General features: G+C 42.4%; 1 protein-coding gene across 5 annotated transcripts in view; it reads left to right on the top strand.

Moving 5' to 3' along the window:
• The window catches only part of UTRN (utrophin), a 541506-nt gene that overhangs the window by 340230 nt on the left and 178697 nt on the right, over positions 1 to 22579 (top strand). For all 5 annotated transcript variants that reach the window (XM_019550130.1, XM_019550131.1, XM_019550129.1 and 2 more), the window contains 2 exons: positions 3587 to 3759; positions 16821 to 16977. In XM_019550130.1, the coding sequence (XP_019405675.1) occupies positions 3587 to 3759; positions 16821 to 16977 (330 nt within the window). The remainder of the gene's footprint in view (positions 1 to 3586; positions 3760 to 16820; positions 16978 to 22579) is intronic.

Below are 22579 nucleotides of genomic sequence, written 5' to 3'. Positions count from 1 at the left end.
GGTTTGTCTTTGCAATGTGAATGGAACAGAGTAGATTCTACCTTTAACTAAAAGGCCTATGGAGATTTCTCTAACTGGCCTTGTTTTCCAGTAGAGAGGTCAGGACCTTTTCAGAGGAAAATATTTTGGCTTAAGTGTAGCCTTGTAAAAACCCATAACATAAACAAGCAAAATGTGAACAACAACATAGAACTAGTTACAACAGAAAAGCTCAGTGGGGACTGAAGTTTTGGCAGACATGCCACCAGATAAGCTGTGTTCTCTCCCCTAGTACCATTCTGATCCCCTTCCCCTGCTCAGTCTGCTGCTCCTCTTTCTGCTACCTGGCCTTTTGGCTTTGTTTTCTGCTTTCTGCTCTGTGCTCTTTGCCTGATCTGTTGCTTTGCTTTCTGCTCTCTGTCCTGTCTGTTTTCGTATTACCTGTTCCCTCTATGATCCGTTTTGTGCCGCACACACATGCTGTCTGTGCCACTGGTGGCACTCATGCCATGATGGATTGGCCACCCTTGGGACAGCTCATGCTGTTGCAGTCTGAGTGAGGGTCTTCTTCTGGCATTTCCATTTTTAAACACAGCTACTGCAGCGATGCTGTAATGCAGTTGAGGCGCAGATTTATTTCTGTAGTCGATTGGGATAATCTGATGCACAGTGGTCTCTGCTATCTAAATAGCAGTTTAAAATATCCACCATGGTATGCCCTGAACGGATTAGAATGAACACAGGAATGGGACCAAGGAGGTCATAGAACAGTTGAAAGGAAGACTCTTAGAGAGACAAAAGACCTATGAGACTGATGTTGGGAATGTGAGATTGGAATGTGTGATGGGGAAAGGATGAATCAGGGAGCACTGAAGGACACGTAGAGGAAACTCAGTATGAAGATGGGACAAGGAAAAGTTTAGATTGCAAACTTCAAGCTCTTATATATATTTCTGTTAAATGTCTCTTTTTTGTGGCTGTCTGTTACCCTGTTTCACCCAGGTCCAAACATCATGTTTTCCAGTGGCTTGCTGAAATCTGTAGCTAGGGAACATTGGATTGTCCTCATAAGCTCTGTAGGGGCAGAGCTCTGGTTTACTGGAAGTCATGTACCATATGTCAATTTATGCTTATTTATGTACCAAATAGTGTATTTTGTTTCTGTCCAAGCAGAAAAGTTTAAAAAAAAAAAAAAAAAAAAAAGAAAAGAAAAGACAGGTTCATCAACAAAGTTGATTCTCTGAACTAAGCCATCAGCAGCATGAGCATCACAGATGAGTTTCATGTCAGCAAGGATGCAAATGCAGCAAATTCATAGTGCCTTGTTTAACGTATCATGACATTTGTCAACTGCAAGAATCAAAACCATTTGGAAAGAAGCATTATTTTTTAATTTGTAGGTATGCATACCAACTAGTGTCCCTTTAAGTATAATTAGTGCTGAAATTTTTACAGAGACTCTTGATAGCTCTGGAGTTAATATTTTTGTTGTATAATATAAAGCTAGAAATGTGTTTGGCAGCTTTTCAGCTATAAGCTTGGGGAGATGTGGAAAGGTAGGTGAAATGGCCAGGCCTGACAAATAAGTGGGTGTGCTTGATAATGAACTTATTTTTTTTTTAAATAGATGCTGACTTTGCCTCCAGTTGTAGGCCAGAACCTTGCAATTGGCCAAACCCCAGTTAGTTCAATGGACCTTTATGCCTTAGCAAAGGTCTGCTAGCATGTATGAGCTTGAAGAATCAAGATACTATCACATGACAAACATGAAGATTACTTCTTGCAATTTACTGAAATTCTACCTAATTCAGATCTGAGAACCACGTGCAAGTTTGTTCACATAATGCTAATCCATGGGATCTAGTCTCGGAGCAATAAGAAATAAAATTGCTTCACCCTTTTAATTTAGATAGCTCATAGCACTTTTCAGACAGACCAAGCGCCCTGTTTTACTGTGATAAATCAGGTACAAATAAAGGAAGTTAATAGTAGAGCTTAGAATACAGCTGCAGCAGTAACTTCTGTCAGGCATGGAATCTACCAAAGATGTCATTGTTTTTCCAGTGGTACCTCTCATTAATTATTTTTCTTCAATGAGAATAACTGTATTTCTCTTGAATGAATGACTTCACTCCTTGCTGTCCCAAATACATGTTACATGCAGAGATGCTATATTTAGATGTAGTCCAACCATCGTGTTTGGTGCGGGAGGAAAAACTCCCTGGGGAGGGATGGAATGTGTTGAAAGCAATTTGGAAGAATAAAACTTTTAAGGGAATCCAGCCCTGTTGAATTTGTTTCCCTTAGAAAGAAAGTTTGTTTGTATCTGCACCAGGTTTTCTGTAATGATCTTCACTGATTAATCCCACTGGGGCTGGCAGTATGCCCCACAGTTCTTTCACACATTCATACAGATGTTAGCATAGTTGATTACATTGGTGTTTCTCTCTCTGGCATTCATCGCTTCTGTAGTTGATTATAAAAATGAAAGTAGTGCTATTCTGTGTTTGATAGAAACAGCCACAGTCATATCTTTCAAGGCAGACAAGATATCAGTACATAAAATGCATTTCTTGGGCAAGGGGGAGTGAGAAACTTGTATCTTATTTTTCCTTTAAATACTTTTTTTTTTTTTTAAATGATGGTGTCTACAATGAACTATGACAGGCTGCCTCTAGTGTACACTTAGCATGGTTAGCAAAAGTTAGGGTGTGGTAGTTGAACTGGAAAAAGATTTTTAGTGACTGCTGTAGAGCCAGGAAAATTAGTTCTGATTTATGGAAATACACTGGTCATATTCCTAACTAGAATATGTGACCTAAAGCACTGTATGCTGAATGAATTGCACTGGATAGTTGCAAAGAGCTGAGAGGCAAGTGTGCACAATCAAGAACGAGTATATAACCTTACTGAGTGATGGGCTTCACAAGGAATTTCTGGTGCATTTATAAATCCTCTGTAGTGCAAAACAGTGAAAGGTAATAGAAGATATTATGTGCCAAAAAAGATTCTTGAAGATGAAGGGAACTTTAATGGCAGTATTACTACCTTCATTTAATAGATAGGGAAATGGGCAGTTAGTTGCATGTTGGCTGCTGCTGTTAAAGTTCATGCAAGTTGACTCTCTTGTTCCTTTCAGTTCTTTTGAAAGTCTCTCAGAAAAGTTAAGTGACTGCCTGAGGGAGGCACCAGGGTCTCATGGTTTAGCTGTACAACTGGAATTAGGGCCTTCAAAAAAAATTATATATGTATAGCCTGGTGGGGGGAGTGCCTCTTAACATTACTCTTTAAATTTGCCTCAGCTGTAAAATGGGAGCAATAAAAGTTTTCCGCTTAGTCCTTTGGACAGCTGGACTTCTAATACCTGCATATCCTGTGCCAAACCTTTCAGATTTCACAAGTAATGACTTTTTATGCAGAAGCATTGTTTTTTCCATGTAAAAATCCATATCCAGAGAAATATGTTGCATGTTGCTCTGGTACTACAGTCTGGGTAGCAAATTTCACCAGGTGCAGGGGAATGAAAAAATGCTTGGAATTTACAGCTACAAAAATAATCCCCCTTGTTCTAGTTACAGAATTAATATGTTCTTTCTTTTTCCCCCAGGACATTCAGGCTGAGATTGATGCCCACAATGATATTTTTAAGAGCATTGATGGAAACAGACAGAAGATGGTAAAAGCCCTGGGAAACTCTGAAGAAGCTGCCTTGCTCCAGCACCGTCTTGATGACATGAACCAGCGCTGGAATGACCTGAAGGCAAAGTCAGCCAGCATCAGGTTAGTAATAGAAGCATCAAAATATGAATGGGAAAGGGTCTCTCTTTTTCTGTTACTGTCCTGAAATATCGCTATCCCATAAAAGTGAAATTTCAATTTTCTTCTGTAAAATACTTTTGGATTCAGATATAAAAATGCTGTGCACTTGCTAGTCTTGGAGGCTTAACTACTTGAGTTGCTGTCTTCAGAGCTACACAGTTATATCTGTCCAATTTGTACTAACAGCACCAGAAAGTGATTCTAAATCTTTTCTTTCACCACTGTAATTCAAAAGTAGCTTCAGTGAAGTCACTCCATGAAGCTACAGCTAGTATGATGAGAGAGCCATGTTTTTAACTGAAGGTAATATTTGCATCTTGGGTATGTAGTTCCTTTTTTCCCCTCTTGAAAATCACTGATTTATACTTTTTTTAATAGGTTAAGCAGGACTAATGCTCATTTATTTTAAGCATAATAGCACATTGGTGCAGGGTGAAAGACTTGCTGCCTTTTCAAATGTGGTCATAATTAAAATTTTTACAATATCATTTTGCAAGTAGATTAATGTTACTATGGTTGTTATAGGGAAGAAAGTGAATCCCATATTAATGTTAATTACTTATAAAGGCATTTATAGAGAATTTAATTGTTACTGCTTGGCTAGTGATTAAAGCAAACTATATTTTATTGTAGTATAGGAGTGTTAAGTATCTATATTAATTCTCCAAAGACCAAAAAATTCAGCTCAAGCTGAAATTTAGGTTTAATGGTTTGAATTGTAAACTAAAGGGACAAATGATTCAATTATTTAATTTTAGGTTCTACTTAACCATGTCACCAAGTGTCTATATAGTCATCTGGAGCTGGGCAGCTCTGTGTAGTAAAGGTCCAAGGCCAAGATAGCAGAATTTCAGCAGAGTTTGGTATGAAGTTGCAGAGACTGACCCTTGTGCTATGGGTATTTAAGACAATGAACATTACATTTGGATTTCCATGCACTTCACTCACGAATAAATTAACAGACAGGCGAGACGAAAAGACATTTATATGATAACAGTTTAATCAACAACTGCAGAGTTCTAGCAAGAGCAATTTAGCCTTTACCAGGGATTCATAATCATTTGGGAGAAATTAATGGCCCAAACTGTCCTCAAGCCATTTTCCCCAGCTACTAATGAATCTCCAAGCAAGGACCTCTGAATGACAGTGATCAATGCTAGAAGATCGCTTCTCAAAATTAAATTAGTTTATTTCTGTAAATATGGAAGAACATACCATCTGCAGGACATTGTTAATGGCAGCCCTGTGCATGTGGACATCTGCAGTGTTGCTGAGTCAGGAGTATGTTGCCTTGAACTTATAACTGAGAGGTAGGCTGAGAAGACTCTACTGACAAACTGAAGTAAATGCATCTAGTAGAAGTTGACGTTTTCAGATAGACATTGACACTGAAAGGATTGTATTTCTGGTTCTGCCTATTTTGTCCCATGCTTCATTTGTAGTTCATCCAGGCCTTTGTTAAGAACAAAGAAATCTTAGGCTAGATCTAAGAACAAAGAAATCTTAGGCTAGATGTCACTAACTGAAGTGGATCAGCTGTGTTGAGATGTGTTTGGGTGTAGCTGAGCTGCTTCCCTGGACAAAATATATGTTCTTGATACGTTATTCTATACGTTATTGATCTTATGGGACAACAGTTGACATGTGCCCAGATGACTCAGGGCACTGAGGTATGCCTGCTCCTTTAAGGGCAGTGGCAGCTTAGCTAGAGAACCCTGGGGGCATGGCTGGCTGGTGCCTCCCGAGTCTGGGGGGGGCACGAGATCACCTACTGGGAGGGAGGGGAGCAGAAGCTGATTGCTGAGCCCGAAATCACCAGCAGGGAACTGGAAGTACACTTCCTCCAGGACTTCCGGTTTCATAGCTGGCATTTCCAGGGGGTCCACGTGCACCCATATGCACCCCCTAGGCGTTGCCAATGCCTGGGGGCTAGGCAGAGCTTCCCAGCTGCAGGTTGCCGTGGCAGCAGGCTAATGAAGGAATTAGCTGGCATCTGCACCCAGTCAGCTGACTGGAAGGAGGCAGGGACCTGGGCACATAAAAGCCCCAGGGCTGGAGCTAGCTGGGGTTAGTCTCCTGGCAGCTGCCAGAGAAGGGAGCTCCTGCAGAGAAGAACTGCTCAGAGACACTGTGGCTGCCTGATATGCTGCTTACAGGACTAATGGGGCTCCAGAATCTCAGAAGGTACCTGGGGCTATGAGGCACTTAATGCTTGGGGAGAAGTTTGGCTCTTTTGAAGAGACAGAGTGCACCCTGCACCATTTATATTAAGTTATAGCCCAGGGGCTCATATTTTTGTTGTTGTTTGTGCATCGGTGGATGGGAATGAAGCTAAATGGGGAAGAGGAGGCCTCACTGGGGCACTCTACTGTGTAGAGACCCAGCACCTGAGAGGGTGCAGCGGAGACAGGGCTGCAGAGAGCCCAGCGCTGGAGAGGGCACCACTACAGGGGGTGTAGAGAGCCCAACGCCAGAGGTTCTAACTACAAGGGCCCAGGGCCTAGTGATGGTAGGAGGCCGAGCTAGGCTGAGGCCTCATAACAAGGGACAACATTTAAATACCACCTGCAAGGCATGGGGTGTGGTAAAGGGAAGGTTTTGGAGCCACACGTATAGCCCATAAGGCTTAGGGTGTCTTGGGAGGCACCGACTTTGAGTGAGACCCAGCAAAGGATCCAAAATCAGCAGGGTCTAGTGGGGTTTAGCAGGATTGTGGCTACACAAACTTGTGGGCAGCCTCCCAACTTATTATTTCAACCAACAAGATGTGGCAGGAGAGATTAGAAGGCAGCCGCAATGCAGAGGAGGCACAGTCACGGAGCTCTAGGGTCATCATGGCAATCACTGAGGACCCCACGCCGTGACACCAGATCTGCCCTGGGACTCTCTGGGGTGGGCCTCTGTAAGCAGGAGAAACTGAGGGTTTTCTAATGCAGTCCCAGGCTTGTGACTGGCAATCAGCCAATTGGATGTCCCAGTCCCAGGAGTATACTGGCAGGAGTTGGATACTCTGGTGAGGTCCTGGAACTGAGACCACCAGTCAGCTGATTGATGGTCTCAGCCATGTGACCACACTGGAGTTAGTTGGGCACTTTCATTCCAATCTCCAGGGCATGCAGGATCCAACCTATGAAGCTTGGCAGCACCCTGCCTGGGGCAACTCGAGATTGCGGACAGCTCCAGGTTGATCACAGTCTTCTGCCATAAGACTAACACATCTGCCACAATAAAGCTGCACGAAGTAGTACCACCTCTATCAAGGCTACACATTTTAGGTATTTGTAGCATGGCAAGAGATATGAACATCTGTTTGATTGGCTTTTGTGCCACCCTAAAAAATCTTATTGTGGCACAAAGGCAATATCTGTTTCTACCCATAGCGAATGAGAAAAAAATGACAGAGTATTAGTATATTGCCTTTAATTCTTCTGTTTCTTCGTTGTGTTCAGATTCATGGCTGAACTACAAGTGAAATGCAGGTTAGGTCTATGGAGAAACTCAAATACTATTTTATGGTTTAGTATGGAAGTCTTGAAAGTTATTGTTGGTGTAATTTTCTCTGTTTTTCTACTATTCCTATATTAGGAATTTTCCATCCCTTCTTTAGAATAAAATTTCCAATCATGTACACTTCCTTATTTAAGCTTCCATCCTTGTTGCAACAGGTACTAAGGGCATAACTTATTCTGTGCAGAGGGCTGGCACAAGACCCCGTGCACCACTTAAACTCTTAATGCTGACTTTATATGAGACTCAAGTAGTGCACTGAGCCAGCCTACTGCTAGACCTCTTCACAGAAGTGGCATTTATTCAGAATGATTAGCTTGCTGCCAGATGTAGAGTGCTGCAGACTGAAAAGACAGCACTTAGATTTGTGCTTTCAAATACAGTCCAAGAACTGCTGGGGAACTATATTCTGACAACGGAGATTTTTTCTTAGCCTGCCCCACCTTTCCTTCAGATGCCAGAAGCACCTTAGACTTAGCTACACTTCTTCTGATTTCACACCAAAATCTCTCTTAGAATACTGCAGGCTAGCATTTTTGGCTGATTATAGTCTGTCAAAGCCAAACGTTTGGGTACTTCTAACCCATCTTTTCATCTAGGGGAATGAAGTGCTGGGGGGAGAAAGTAAGATTCCTTAGATGGGACCACCTGCCAAACTCCTTTTCTTCATTTAATTCCCCCATTCCCTAGCATGGTGGAGTTATCAGAAAAGAACAAGCAAAAGGATAGAAGGTGTTCCTGCTGTGGGGTGAACCTTTCAGTGTCCCCAGGAAGGCATTCTACCACAATTACTGTATTCGCCCAAATCCAAGACCACTGACAATTTAATCTAATTAGGATCTAATTAATGGAAGGTCATCTTAACTGCACCCCCTCCCACTTGTGAGACAGGGAAAACAGTGGCTGGGCTGCCCCTTGCTCCCCTGCATCTTGTCTTCCATACTTGTGCCTGGCCCTCCTGCCATGTCCACTTCACCTTGCCCCTCCATGCATATGCTCGGCCCCTGCTGCCTGTTCCTTGCCTTTCACTCCCCTGTGCAGCCTGCCTACCTCCTACTCCTACTCTTTCCTCCCGTCCTCTTACCTTCTGCTGCAGCTGTGCTCTTCTGGGGCATTCCACAACAGTGTGACCACAGCTTAGCTTGGCCAGGGAGAAGTCATGGCAGATCCCAGTCAAGTCGGGGCTGGAGATAAGTTGGAGCAGGAGATAAGTGGGGAGAAGGCAAACCAGGGGGGAAAGAGAAGGAGGGGGTGGGAGCAGAAGCAAGCGGTAGATGGGGGTAATTGAGGCAGGGTGGGCAGGCGCAGGTACAGACACAGGCAAGGATTGGAGGAGAAGGCTGCAGATTTCCCCCACCAGCACTGTGCAGTCTACCCCATCATGCCCCCTGCCTCCCCCCCGCTTCCCTGCCAAATGAGCCGTTCTGGCCTGGAGCATATAGCAGCTCAGCTCCAGCTTCAACATAACAGTATAGGGTCAAAGCTGAAGCTGAGCCTCCATCTGCCCTGGGCTGTGCTCAAACCCAAGATGAGGTTCTCCCCTCCCCCCCATGCCAATTGTGGGGGGAAACCTTATCTTGGATTTCAGTAATTATGTACTTTCAGCCTGCTTTGTCTGACTGCCAGATTCTGGGTGCAGTTGTTTGTTGAGGCCTCTGCCTTGCTTTCCTCCAGAACCTCCGAAATGCTTGTGGGTCTAGCGCTCTCACCAACCCATGATTCTTTTGGCTTCTTCTCCAAGTCCCTGGACACACACCAGTTACAGTCCCTGGACATATACACTCCAGTTGTATATGTGTCCAGACTAGCTGTAGTTAGAAAATGAATTTTGTGGTTTAAAACTCGGATCTAAATTATTTAAGACTTTCACCCCCAACCTTAATGGAATTTTCTTGATAGAATATCATCAGAAGTTTCATTATTCTTCAGGAGAATTGAACATGCATCCACCCTTCAGTGACTGCTACCATATTTCACTCCTACTGCTAGTGTTCTTCCTTTCAAAAGTAGGAAGGTAGGGTACAAATAAACTCTGATAGCATAAGAGAATTCAGTTTTTTGTACCTGGAGTTATGGGCATTTAGTTTGGCTTTTTTGTGTTTCTTTAGACTTTCTGATGAAAGAATACTTCAGCTTCATTCTGAAACAAGGCACTTTCATGTCTGTCTTTTCCCCTTTAAAATATAGAGTCCACTAGACTTTGAAACCATATGCTAGTAATATTTAGCTACTGCCATTAATCTGACATAGCAATGGGTATTTGTTAATGGTATATTACAATGAGTTTAATCTAGTATTATATACCACATCATTCTCATTAATACCAAATGAGTTCACTCATGATTAATGTTATTGCAGTGAATATTAAATTAATAGTGAGCCACTGTTAAAGTGTCCTTTAAATATCTGATTAGTGATGCATATTTTTCCTTTCAAAGTTCCCATTCATTTTGTGTACAAGAAAACTGGTAAGAGCAGACTGGATGGATATAAACTTCAGGAAGGACACACAGGGGAGAAGAGGAGGAGTTGAATTTTATGTAAAAGAACCATCTGATTGCTCTGAGCTCTAGTATGAAATTGGAAATAGGCCTGTTGAAAATTTCTGGGTTAGGGTCAGAGGGGAGAACAACAAGGGTGATGTTGTTGTGGGAGTCTGCTGTAGACCACCAGACCAAGAGGAAGTGGTGGATGAGACTTTCTTCAAACAACTAGGGGAAGTTTCCCAATCACAGGCCCTGGTTCTCATGGTAGATGTCAGTCACCCTGACATCTGCTGGGAGGTCAATACAACAGTGCTCAGGCAGTACAGGAAGTTTTTGGCGAGTGTTAGGGACAGCCTCCTGGTGCAAGTATGGAAGCAGCCAACCAGAGGCTGTTATTCTTGACCTACTGCTCACAAACAGGGAAGAAGTGGTAGGCAACGTAATAGATGGCCACTTAGGCAGCAGTGACAACAAGATGATTGAGTTCAGGATCATGAGGTCTGTAGGGAAGGAGAGCAGAAGAGTAAGGACCCTCAACTTCAGAAAAGCAGACTTAGACTTGCTCAGGAAACTTATGGGCAGGATCCCCTAGGAGGCCAGTCTGTGGCGGGGAGGGGAGGAGTCCTGAAGAGCTGGCTGTACTTCAAAGAAATCTTACTGAGAATGCAGAAATAAACCATCCAGTGTGCAAGAAGACAGCAAGTATGGCAGAAGACCAGCTTGGCTTAGCAGGGAACTCTTCAGGAAACTAAATAAAAAAAAAGGAAGGTTATAAGAAGTAGAAACTTGTACAAACAACTAGGGAGGAGTATACAAGTATTGCTTGGGCATACAGGGATGAAGTCACAATTGGAATTGCAGGTAGCAAGGGATGTGAAGGGTAACAAGAAAGGGTTTCTACAAGTATGTCACTACCAGGAGGAAGATTAGGGAAAGTGTGGCTCCCTTACTGAATAGGGGAGGCACCCCAGTGACAGAGGATGCAGAAAAGGCAGAAGTATCCAGTGCCTTTTTCACCTCAGTATTCTCAGGCAAGGTCAGCTACCAGACTACTGCACCTGGTGGCACAGTATGGGGAGGAAGTGAGCAGCCAGCTGTGGGAAAAGAACAGGTTAGGGACTGTACAGAAAAGCTGGACATGTATAAGTCCATGGGGCTGGATGGGATGCACCCGAGGATGCTGAGGGAGCTGGCTGATGTGATTGCAGAGCCACTGGCCATCATCTTTGAAAACTCATGGTGGTCGGGAGATGTCCCAGACAATTGGAAAAGGGCAAATATTTAAGTGCCCATATTTAAGAAAGGGAAAAAGGACAATCCAGGGAGCTACAGACTAGTCAGCCTCACCTCAGTCACTGAAAAAATCATGGAGCAGATCCTCAAGGGATCCATTCCTAAGCACTTGGAGGAGAAGATGATGATTAGGAACAATCAGCATGGATTCACCAAGGGCAAGTCATGCCTGACCAACCTGCTAATCATCATAAGATGATTAACTCTGTGGATGTGGGGAGACCAGTGGATGTAGTATACCATGACTTTGGCAAAGCTATTGTTATGGTCTACAACGTTCTTGCAGGCAAGCTAAGGAAGTAGTGGTTGAATGACTGGACTATAAGATGGATAGAAAACTGGCTGTATCATCAGGGTTAGATGGTAGTAGTCAATGGCTCGATGTCTAGTTGGCAGCTGGTATTAAGTGGAGTATCCCATGGGCCAGTGCTGCGGCTGATTTTGTTCAATATCCTCATCGGTGATCTGGAATATGGCATAGGGTGCACCTTCAGCTAGTTTGCAGATGACATGAAGCTGAGAGGAGTAGTAGATATACTGGAGGGGAGGGTTAGAATTCAGAGAGACCTTGACATATCGGAGGATTGGGCCAAAAGAAATCTCATGAGGTTCTATAAGAACAAGTGAAACATCCTGCACTTTTAAGACAAAACAATCCCATTCACCAGTACAGACTGGGGGCTGACTGGCTGTGCTGCAGGTCCGCAGAAAAGGACCTTAGAATTACAATGGACAATAAACTGAATATGAGCCAGTAGTGTGCCCTTGTTGCCAAGAAAGCTAACAGCATACTGCCTGCATTGGTAGAAGTGTTGCCAGCAGGTCAAGGGGAGTGATTATTTGGCACTGGTGAGACCACATTTGGAGTACTGTGTCCAGTTTTGGGTTCCCCACCACAGAAAAGATGTGGGCAAATTGGAGAGAGTCCAGCGGAGGACAGCAAAAATGGGTAGGGGGTTGGGGAACATGACTTACGAGGAGAGGATGAGGGAACTGGGCTTATTTAGTCTGCAGAAGAGAAGGCTGAGGTGGGATTTAATAGCAGCCTTCAGCTACCTGAGGGGGGTTCCAAAGAGGATGGAGCGAGACTTCTCAGTGGTGGCAGATGACAGAATAAGAAGCAATGGTCTCTAAGTTGCAGTAATGGAAGTTTAGGTTATATATTAGGAAAAACTTTCTCACTAAGAGGGTAGTAAAGCTCTGGAACAGGTTTCCCAGAGAGGTTTTGGAATCTCCATCCTTTGGAGATTTTTAAGACCTGGCTAGACAAAGCCCTGGCTGGGATGATCTTGTTGGGGATGGTCCTGCTTTGGACTGGATGACCTCCTGAGGTCCCTTACAACCATAATTTTCTATGATTCTGTGATAATATTTTAGACATTTCCGGGTTTGAGAGATGTAAGAAATGTATGTGGACCATATAGAAGTAATTAAATGTTTAGTTCATGTTAGAAAAATGTGAACTTTGGATATATAGATATTCTACTTGTAAATTGTACTAAAAAGATCTCCATCAATGTCTCATTTCTGTGAAACTAAAAAGTAAAGCCAGTGTCAGCTTGGGAGTCTAATAGCAAAGCAGTGAATTAAAGTAAAAAAGTACAAAGACTGTTGACAAATGTACAAGAGGCATCATGCCATTTCACCTGCTCTAAATAGGTTTGGTGCTATGAGGGATCTTCAGGAGAAAGTGATCTGGTGAAAACACTGGATTTCGTTAAGATTTACGGTTTTTTTAGAGGTCTTACAGAAAAAAATCAGCTTAAATTAAAATAAGTGAATACAAGCTGTGCACATCAAATACAATTAGCTGTTCTGAAATAAACTCACCTATGAGGACTGTACCAGCAAGTTACAGTAAAGTGAGCTAGGAATTTATAGAGCAGTAGCTACATTGCACATACCTATGTGGGTACCAGTGTGCAGTACGAATGTGTTGAGTTCCTCTGACTTGAACATAATCCTGGTTAGTTCTGATAGATGGAAGATGAAGCTAGGTGTGCGAGTTGGGAGCGTCTTGTCATTCTTCCAAGAGCTCGGGGACTGTTTGAGGCCTGAGGGCCAAATGATGAATGTACCTTGAATTTCTGAGATGTTGCAGTATGGATTCACAGACTACTTTTTGTATTTCCAGGCAGTACTTCACTCACTGTTGGGTGTAGAGCAGGAAATTGGTTGCGGCAGTCAGGCCCATTCTACAGGTGGATGGCTTGAATTCAGTTTTGAGAAATGAGAGTCAGTAATAGGGAGCTTAGAAAATTAGAACCTCTGAATTGGGAAATTATATGCTTAGGTCCTTCTTTCTTGAGAGAGACATTTTAGGCAAATGGTAAAGACATATAGGTACTTAAATATTTTTCTGAAATGAAGTAGAGGAGAATATGATACTCTCACTTAAAGCTGTCTCATTCACCTTTCCTTGGGTGGGGAGGAGGAGATGCATTCATCAGCCAAATCTGTCTTCACCCCATATAAGCCCACCGCAAAGTGCCTTCCAATTCATGTAACTCAAATTCCTCTCACCCTGGAACCACAAACCTTCCTAAGATCTTCTTGGAGTAGGCTTTACAATGCGCGATACATGTTATATTAGTCAATATAGAGGTCAATATAGAAGGTGGCAAGTGATGTACGGTCAAATGAAAAAAGCTACATGCCTAGGGTGGTAAATAATTTTTGGATGTCAGTTTTTAAATTAGCAAATGTATTAAAAAGACACACAAAGAAAATACTAACGTGAAATCTGATATATCAGCACAGGGGCAGCAGAGAACACAGAAGAAGCACCAAGTTAAATTGAAAAGAATGTAGTGCTGCTTTGTAACCCATCTGACACGTGACAAGTAAAATTATTGTTTACCAGGGAAAGATAATTGCATGTGGGACTCAAAATTAATCATAGAATAGATATGCATAGAAAAATTGGAATTAAATTGGAGCAGAAGGACCTTGGAAAGGACTTCTCTGCAATTGTCTAGATAATGCAGGGATGCCTTCAGGACAGTGAATGGTTTGTATTTGGAGGGACAGAAGAAACTAAGCAACATGACATGACAAAAGTACTCGGAAACATTATGCAAGAAATTAGATTTATTGGGTAATATTTTTTACTGAAGCAGGTTTTTAATTGTGAGATGTTAGGCTTTTTGAAAAATGTTCTTTCTCAGATCTGGACTGATCAGGCCTTAGGTCAAGTCTGGGCTAAATGTGACCTGAGACACATTTTGTGCTTGAAAGCCTATCTAATATCTCTTGCAACTAAAAAGTTGGTCCAGTAAATTCTGTTACATCTTGGTTTTTGCATAATACCTGGTTTAGGTAATATGCAAGATCAGGTACCTGGATCAGGACTGTCCAGCTTCTGTGTGGTCCTGCAGCCCCACTTATAATCAGTCCAGGATGCATTCTCCCTACGCTGTGTGGTGTGTGGGTCATGTGCAGCACCATGCAAGAGCCCCTGCCCTGCCATGTAGTGGGTGCCATGCTGCATTTCATGAGGGGTAGGGTCCCCCAAACCTCTTGGCCACAAGGTCCCTTGCCAGGTTGTCCTGTCCGCCACGGGTAGGGGCAGTAAAAGGAATCTGAAAGAGGCAGAGACACCCTGAGAGTGATGGTGGGCCACAGTAGTTAAATTCATGGGCCACAAATTGGACAATACTGACCTTGACTATTATGACTAAACTAAAAAGGTGGGGAGAGGGGGGGCGAGACAATGAAAACAGCAAATAGCTGGCACTACAAAAGAGAAATTAGCATGAGGATATGCTTGTTAATTGCATTGCTGCATAATACTAGAGTAAGCTGTCATCCTGAAAAACCTATGCCATTACTATGCTTTTACTTATTCAGGATTAATACCTTACTGTCATAGTTATAGAGTCATAGAGAAAGAGGACAGGAAGGGACCTCCAGAGGTTATCTAGTCCAACTCACTACCTGAGGTGGAAGCATCCCTATCCAAACCATCCCATACAACCATAATCTAAACTCTACATAAGACTATCCTTAATCCTTACACAACACAGACCTAACACTCTAACCTGCCGAAGGTAAAGCACAGGAAACACAGCAGCCAATGTCATGCTTCTGTAAAATATTGCCAGTATATGCTCAAGAGGAAGGCAAAACCCACCACAGTCTGTATCACTGTGACCATGAGGAAAAATTCCTTCCTGACCCCAGATATGGTAGTCGGTCTGACGCTGAGCAGAGGGGCAATACCCTCTAGCCAGGAATCTCTGGCTGTGCTCCTAACAGGAAAATCGGCATACCCCAGTTGAAGTCCCCAGCCTTAGCTGTAGCTACCGCCCAGTACTTCTGGGGCATTAAAAACACCTTGATACATATAGCAGAAAAAGTGTGTGGGAAAGGGGGCAGAGCAGGAGCAACCAGCAAAGCCCAGAAGTGTGGGAATTACCCATGGTAGAAAATAGGCATAGCTATGCCTAAACCATCCCTGACCAGTGGTTGTCCAACCTCTTCTTGAATGACTCCAGTGATGGTGAATCCACAACTTCCCTAGTCTATTCTACTGCCTCACTATTTTCAGAGTGAAGAAGGTTTTCTGGATATCCAATTTAAATTTACTTTCCTGCAATTTCAAACTTTTGGTCCACATCCTCCTATCTGCAGCAAGAGAGAAAAGCTGCTTTCTCTCTTTTATATGGCAGCCCTTCAAGTATTTAAAGCCTGCTGTCATGTCTTAAGTGCCTTTTCTGCAAGTAGAATGTGGCTGTCTCTTTCAGCTTCTCCTCATATGACTTGCCTTTCAAGCCCTTGATCATCTCTGCTTGCCTCTGGACCCTCTCTAACTTCTCCACATCCTTTTTAAAATGTGGACGCCAGGACTGCACACAGTACTCCAGATGAGGCCTAACTAGTGCCGAGTAGAGAGGCACTATCACCTCCCATGTCTTGTATGTAAGGCTTCTAATGATGCAGCCCAAAATCACAATCACTTTTTGTGTGGCTGCATCACACTGCAGACTTGTATCGAGTCTGTGTTCCACCAAGATTCCCAGGTCCTTTGCCATAGAGCTACCATCCATCCAGGTGTCCCCCATTTTGTATTTGTGTTTTTGATTATTCCTGAGAGGTTTAGCACCTTGCTTTTGTCCATATTGAACCTCATCCTGTTATCTTTAGCCCAACTTTCCAATCTCTTGAGATCCTTCTGAATTGTACTTGCACCCTCCATGTTCACAATCCTTCCCAGTTTTGTGTTGCCCACAAACTCGCTCAAGAAGCTTTCTGTGCCAGCATATAAATTGTTAATAAACACATTGAACACCTGGTGATTGTGGTAGATTGTTCTTAGAGATTTAGGCGCCGGCATCAGAGAGAGTTTTCTTTAAAAATCCTGTGGCACAAAGGTTATACATATACATTTGAATACTCCAAGATCAGTTTCATTGCGGAAAGTAGGGATATTCCTTATCCTGCGCATCTCCCAGTGTTTTGTTCCTTATCTGTAGGGATATTCCTTATCACATGTGCATCTCCCAGTGTTTTGCCATCAGAAAGATATAGTCTACATCCTGCCATCTCTCCAGTTCGTTTCTGCTGTGCAAAATGTTTTAAAGCAGTGATTTTTTAAGATGCTGCTTGAGCACTTATTTTGCATTTAGGTGTTAGAGATACATTCCTCTTTTCACAGGGACAGTTCCTTCAAGTCAAGTGTATTTTGGTTTTGAATGGTGCTCAAGCCTCTGAGGATACTTTTATGATTTTTTTCAGGGCTCACTTGGAGGCAAGTGCAGAGAAGTGGAACAGATTGCTGACATCACTAGAAGAGCTAATCAAATGGCTGAATACAAAAGACGAGGAGCTGACAAAGCAGATGCCCATTGGAGGAGATGTTCCTACTTTACAGCAACAGTATGACCACTGCAAAGTGAGTTGCCTGTGTGATGCAGATATAAATACAGTAAAATAATATAAAGTGTATTAGAGTAGGAGAAAATAATTTACCCTAACAATGATTCTTTAGAAAAGTACTTTTTTTTTTTTTTATCATGGCCACATTTTGTTTTTTGGTGAAGTGTAGTTTAGAGACTCTATTTAAAATTGCGTCTAAGACCTTGTGGATTGCATATCTGAACCAGAGAAATATTTGATCCATTTTATGGTTTTCTTGAACTTTTAAGGGAGCAGACTCTTGTTCTGTAAGTGGAATTGAGCAAAAGCTGAAAAACACCATTGGATCTAAATGTGGTAGTATTATCTTGCGTGGCTGTCTGCATACCATTAAAATGACCAGTACTGGTTTTTTCTTCTTTTGAGAGCATTCAACTACAAAGGAGACCAAACAGTCCTCATAAAAACTAAAACAAAACTGCCCAGGCCTTTTATTTGTCGTTTACCTCTTCTAACTATGTTAAAGAGTATGCTTTAGTCTCTTAAGATATGTTTTTAGTCATTCTGAAAGCATCCTAGTTTATATTAAAATGCAGACAGGCAAAAGCCCATAAAGAAAATAAATAGATTTTTTTTTAACCAAAACTTATTATGCTTTGCTCAGATTTTATATAGTTTGTTGTATATAGTAGCCCTGCACAACAGCACAATGATTTCATTTATTTGATTATATTTAACAGGGTCCCAAATATTTTTAAAATTCAAAGTTTATATTTATAGGAAATGCTTTCACATGAACAATGCATTTGAGACTTAAACTTTTGCTAACTCAGCATGGAAACTAAACAAACCCCAAATCTGGGTAGTATATATTTTTCCTTAATCTTTCCTTTTCTTTTTTTTCTTTTTAATTTGCAGAAAATCAAGACCCTTTTAAAGAGGTTGTAGAGTTACTGTTTTCGTGCTCTTTTCAACCTAACTCAGATTATCATGCTCTTTTGTAAGCTCAGCTTCTTGAAGCTGTTTATAAGGATTAAACAGGGAATTATTAATTCAGGTGGGCAATAACTGACTGGAAAAGATATAAATATAATAAGGGGAAACAAGTGGTAATAGGTCTTGAAAGGTATTTTTGTAATGGTTTACATTTCTATCAGCAGTGATAGACTGCTGTATATACTGAGTAATATTAATTCCTACCTCTCATGTTCCTCAAATGAAGATCTCCAATTGCTTTATGAAAACAGGTGTTCTTGTATCTGAAGATAGAAGAACTGAGGAACACTGGTATGAAATGCCCTAGTTACTAGTGAAAAGGTGGCATTTCTAAGGACAGAACACCAGTTGTCCTTCCCTGTCTTTTAAGATTAGGAGCAACTGATTCATATTGTATGTGGAGATGGAGCTCGGTTTGGACTGAGCAAACCAGTGCATCTGTATAAAGAATCTGTATATTTGGGGGCCTCTCTAGATGATTAAACTGTAGCTTATTTTTTAGAATTTGAATAATAATTAAAAACATCACCATCCTGTTGTGGACCAAAGTCTTATTTTTGAATGCAATTGTGCAGGTCTGGAGGATCCATATGCACAGAACTTTGTGGAATTTGACTCATCGGCCGAAAAGTGATTCTTAGACGGGGTCTGGCTCTAGATTTGATTTAGAGCAGTGATTCTCAGGGTGCTGTGGCGTTCTAGGCTATCTTGAGATCCTTTCAAGGGTGCTGTGGGATGCCATGCTATGTTAGCATGGTTACGTGTCCAGATGTGATTCACAAGATAAACTCCAGAGATTTCAGATAGGAATCCATAGAGTTAAAAACATTTTGACCTATTGTGGGCTGTCTGAGTTCTTTGGAACACAAGAATCGCTGTAGCATTTTTCGGTTGTCAAAAAAAGAGTGAAGACTAAGACCTGGTATTTTTGGATGGCTGCCTTAAGTCTGAAAAAGGCAGAGAACCATTGATTTAGATCATCCATCCTACCATCCAACAAAACAAAAAGACAATGAACACATATTTCTCATGAGTATGTATTGTTTTCTAACCTTAATCAGAGCAGGATTTGAGAGTTCTCGACCTTTTCTCTTCTCATTTGTAGGTTTATTTTACCTAGCTCAGTGTGACAGCTTAAGGATATATAGTTTACCTTCCTCTGAAATATTATTGATGGGTTATTGCCAGAGGGAGGACTCTGGACTCCATGAACTGGTGTTTTGAGCCTTAATGGCAACAGTGAAATGCCTGCATTAAAATACAACTGGTTATTACTTCATCCCAAATATCCGCCATTGTAAATGAATTTTGAGTGATCCTGTTTTATCATTTATTCTCATGGACTCATTGGGTCACACATCTTCTTATTAAGAATAACACTCCTTTCAGTAACTGTCAATACTGACCATTAATTAGCTTGGGTGCTCCCTGAAGAGAAATGTGAGGCAAGCTCTCACCTTTCTTCAGTGCCAAGTCTCCTTCCCAATGCAATGACAGCAAGAATTCAGGCCTTCAGCCTTGTTCTCCCAAATGTCAGGCAGTCTTCTGGTTGGTATTTATATTTTCTGGCATAAACTCAGTGTCTGGTTCTGTGTACTGAGATACTTGTAGTTGTGCCATCTAGTAGAATTAGCCTTTTTTTTTGTTGGCATTTTGAATGTTGCAGATGAATGAAATTCGAGTTTATTCTTATTTGTGATGTCTAAATGAAGCATTCATCTGGATTTCCCACCTTTTATTGATAATGTGCACATGCTCTACAGTGAGTTATTTGCTTTAACTCCTCTTCTGGGTCCATTTTCTCTTGGGTGAAAAATCCTCAATTAATTTATATTTAACTTACTATGATAAAAATGGATTTTTCCCACCCATTAAAGTACTTCCTTCAGTCACTTGTCAGCATAGAGTACTCTTAATAAGTTTTTCAACCAGCCAATATCTTTCCCAACCCACAGTTCTCAAATTGTTAAACCTTCTTAACATTTCACATGTCTTCAAGATACATTTTTAATACAGCTAAAATTCTTATTCTCATTCATGATATCAAGTGGAGTGTGCTAGGGGTTGGTCCTGGGACTGGTTTTGTGCAGTATCTTCATCTGTGACCTAGATGATGTACTCTCAGCAAGTTTGCAGATGACACCAAGCTGGGAGTAGTAGTAGATACACTGGAGGGTAGCACTAGGATTCAGAGCCCTACACAAATTGGAGGTTTAGGTCAAAAGAAATATTATGAGGTTCAGTAAGGACAAGTGCAAAATCCTGCACTTAGGATAGAACAATTCTGTGCTCCAATACAGACTGGGGACTGACTGGCTAAGCAGCAGCTCTGCAGACAAGGGCTTGGGGGTTACAGTGGACATTAAGCTATTGCAAAGAAGACTAATGGCATACTGGGCTGCATTAGTAGGAGCACTACCAGCACATCAAGGGAAATGATTCTTCCCCTCTGTTCGGCACTGGTGAGGCCACATCTGGAGTACTGCTTCCAGTTTTGGGTCCCACACTACAAAAAGGATGTGGACAAATTGGAAAGAGTCCAGCGGAAGGCAACAAAAATAGTTAGGAGGCTGGAGCACATGACTTGTAACCAGGCTTATTTAGTCTGCAGAAGAGAAGACTGAATAGGGATTTAATAGCAGCCTTTAACTCCCTGAAGGCCAGTTCCAGAGGGAGCTTAGACTTTTCTCAGTGGTGGCAGATGACAGAAAAAGGAGCAATGGTTTCAGGTTGCAGCAAAGGAAGTTTAGGTTAGACGCGAGGAAAAACTAGGAGGGTAGTAAAACACTGGAACAGGTTACACAAACAAGTTGTGGAATCTCCATCCTATGAGGTTTTTAAGACTTGGGTAGACAGAGCCTTGGATAGAATAATCTAGTTGAGGGTGATCCTCCTTTAAGCAAGGGGTTGAAGTCAATGACCTCCTGAGGTCCCTTCCATCCCTGATTTTCTATGATTCTATGATACTTATTGTCATGTGCCTAGCTGTCCCTACAGTGCTATCTCTTCTAGTTTCCAAAATTTTTCTCATCGGTCACTGCAGACTAAAAATCATGCACAAGTCTAAAAATCGTGCAACATTTATTTATTTGATTTATATGCCACCCTTCCCAGGAAGGCTAACAGGAGAAGACAATCTTATAAAACAGGAGACTGGCAAAACAACTTAAATGGGAACTAGACCATCAACATAAGACAGGGACTTCCTAAACGTTATCTTCTCCTAGCTTTTTTTGCGAAACAGTTGTCCAAAGGAAGGTCTTAAGAATGCTTCCAAAAGATGTTTGGGCTTAGGCTTTGGTGAGCCTCAAGAGAAAAGGAGTTCCAGAGCTAAGGAGAGATTCCTGAGAATGACCTTCTGTGAGTTTTCACCAAGGGGACTTGGGGTACTGATGGTACTCGCAGGAAGTTACTTTTGGCTGACGGTAAGGATTGTGAATGAGAATAAGGCAGAGGGAGGTCTTTTAGGTACATGAGGCCCAGACTGTTCAGGCTCTTGTAGGTCAAAGTGAGCACCTCAGATTTCACTTGGAAAGCTATTAGGGGCCAGTGTAGAGCACTGGAGTTATGTGCTTCTGGTGACACTCCCATCAGAAGATGGATCACTGAATTCCACACCAGCTGCAGCTTCTGGATGGTCTTCCAGGGTAGCTCTATGTAGTGTTCATTTCAGTAGTATAGCCTTGAGGTTGTGGAGACATGGATGGTGGTGGCCAGATCAGAGTCTGAAAGAAAGTGTCACAGCCTTCTTATTATTTTAGAGTTGGTAAAAGGCATTCCTAGCTAGTACAGCTGCCTGAAGATCCAGGAGCACCCTAAGGCTATGAAGCTGAGTGGCAAGCGGAGCTTAGACCCTACCAATGTTCTGCTTGGTTTTGCTTCGTGTGACTATTCACATAGGTTCATAGATTCATGGATGCTAGGGTTGGAAGGGATCTCAATGGATCATTGAGTCTGACCCCCTGCCAGTGGCAGCAAAAAGTGCTGCGGTCATGTGACCCCAGCCAGGTGCTTGTCCAGTCTCTCCAGTCTCTTCTTGAAGACGTCCAAGGTAGGGGAGAGCACCACCTCCCTTGGAAACCTGTTCCAGATTCTGGCAACCCTAACCATGAAGAAGTTCTTTCTGATGTCCAACCTAAATCTATTCTCCATAGGCTTGTGGCCGTTGTTTCTAGTTATTTCAAGGGATGTGTACCCGCCTGGTCTCAAACATTTGGTCAAGTGTTCTACGTCCCCGGATGTTTGGAGTGGTCCGCCCTTCTGTCCCTGTGACCTCGGTGAGTTGATATTGCTGACCCGAATTGTCTCTCCCCAAACTCACCTGCCACGACTTTGATCTTATCACAGTGGTGGGGATTAACTATCAGCGCTCCTCATTCCAAGGACCACGGGACGTTGGTTTTCTGCGAGACTCCTCCTCCCCTCTACCTCATTCTTACACCACACCTTGATGGATCTCGGCAGTTCTTGGCCATGTTCCTCTGATAGTTGAGCTTGGGGCCCTCTTCCCAATGGGCTCCACGAATTCAGCTAAATGCTCTCCTCCTCCTAGCCGCCTGCTCTGATCCCAGCTGCACCCCGTCAGTGCTACCTACTCCGCCTCCCCTCCAACAGCGGGTAACCAAACAAAACACAAAATAAAT

Source organism: Crocodylus porosus, unplaced genomic scaffold (assembly GCF_001723895.1).
Source record: "Crocodylus porosus isolate Cpor-Errol unplaced genomic scaffold, CroPor_comp1, whole genome shotgun sequence".
Lineage (NCBI taxonomy): Eukaryota > Metazoa > Chordata > Crocodylia > Crocodylidae > Crocodylus > Crocodylus porosus.
Note: the sequence above shows the minus strand (reverse complement) of the source record. Positions and strands in the feature narration are given on the sequence as shown.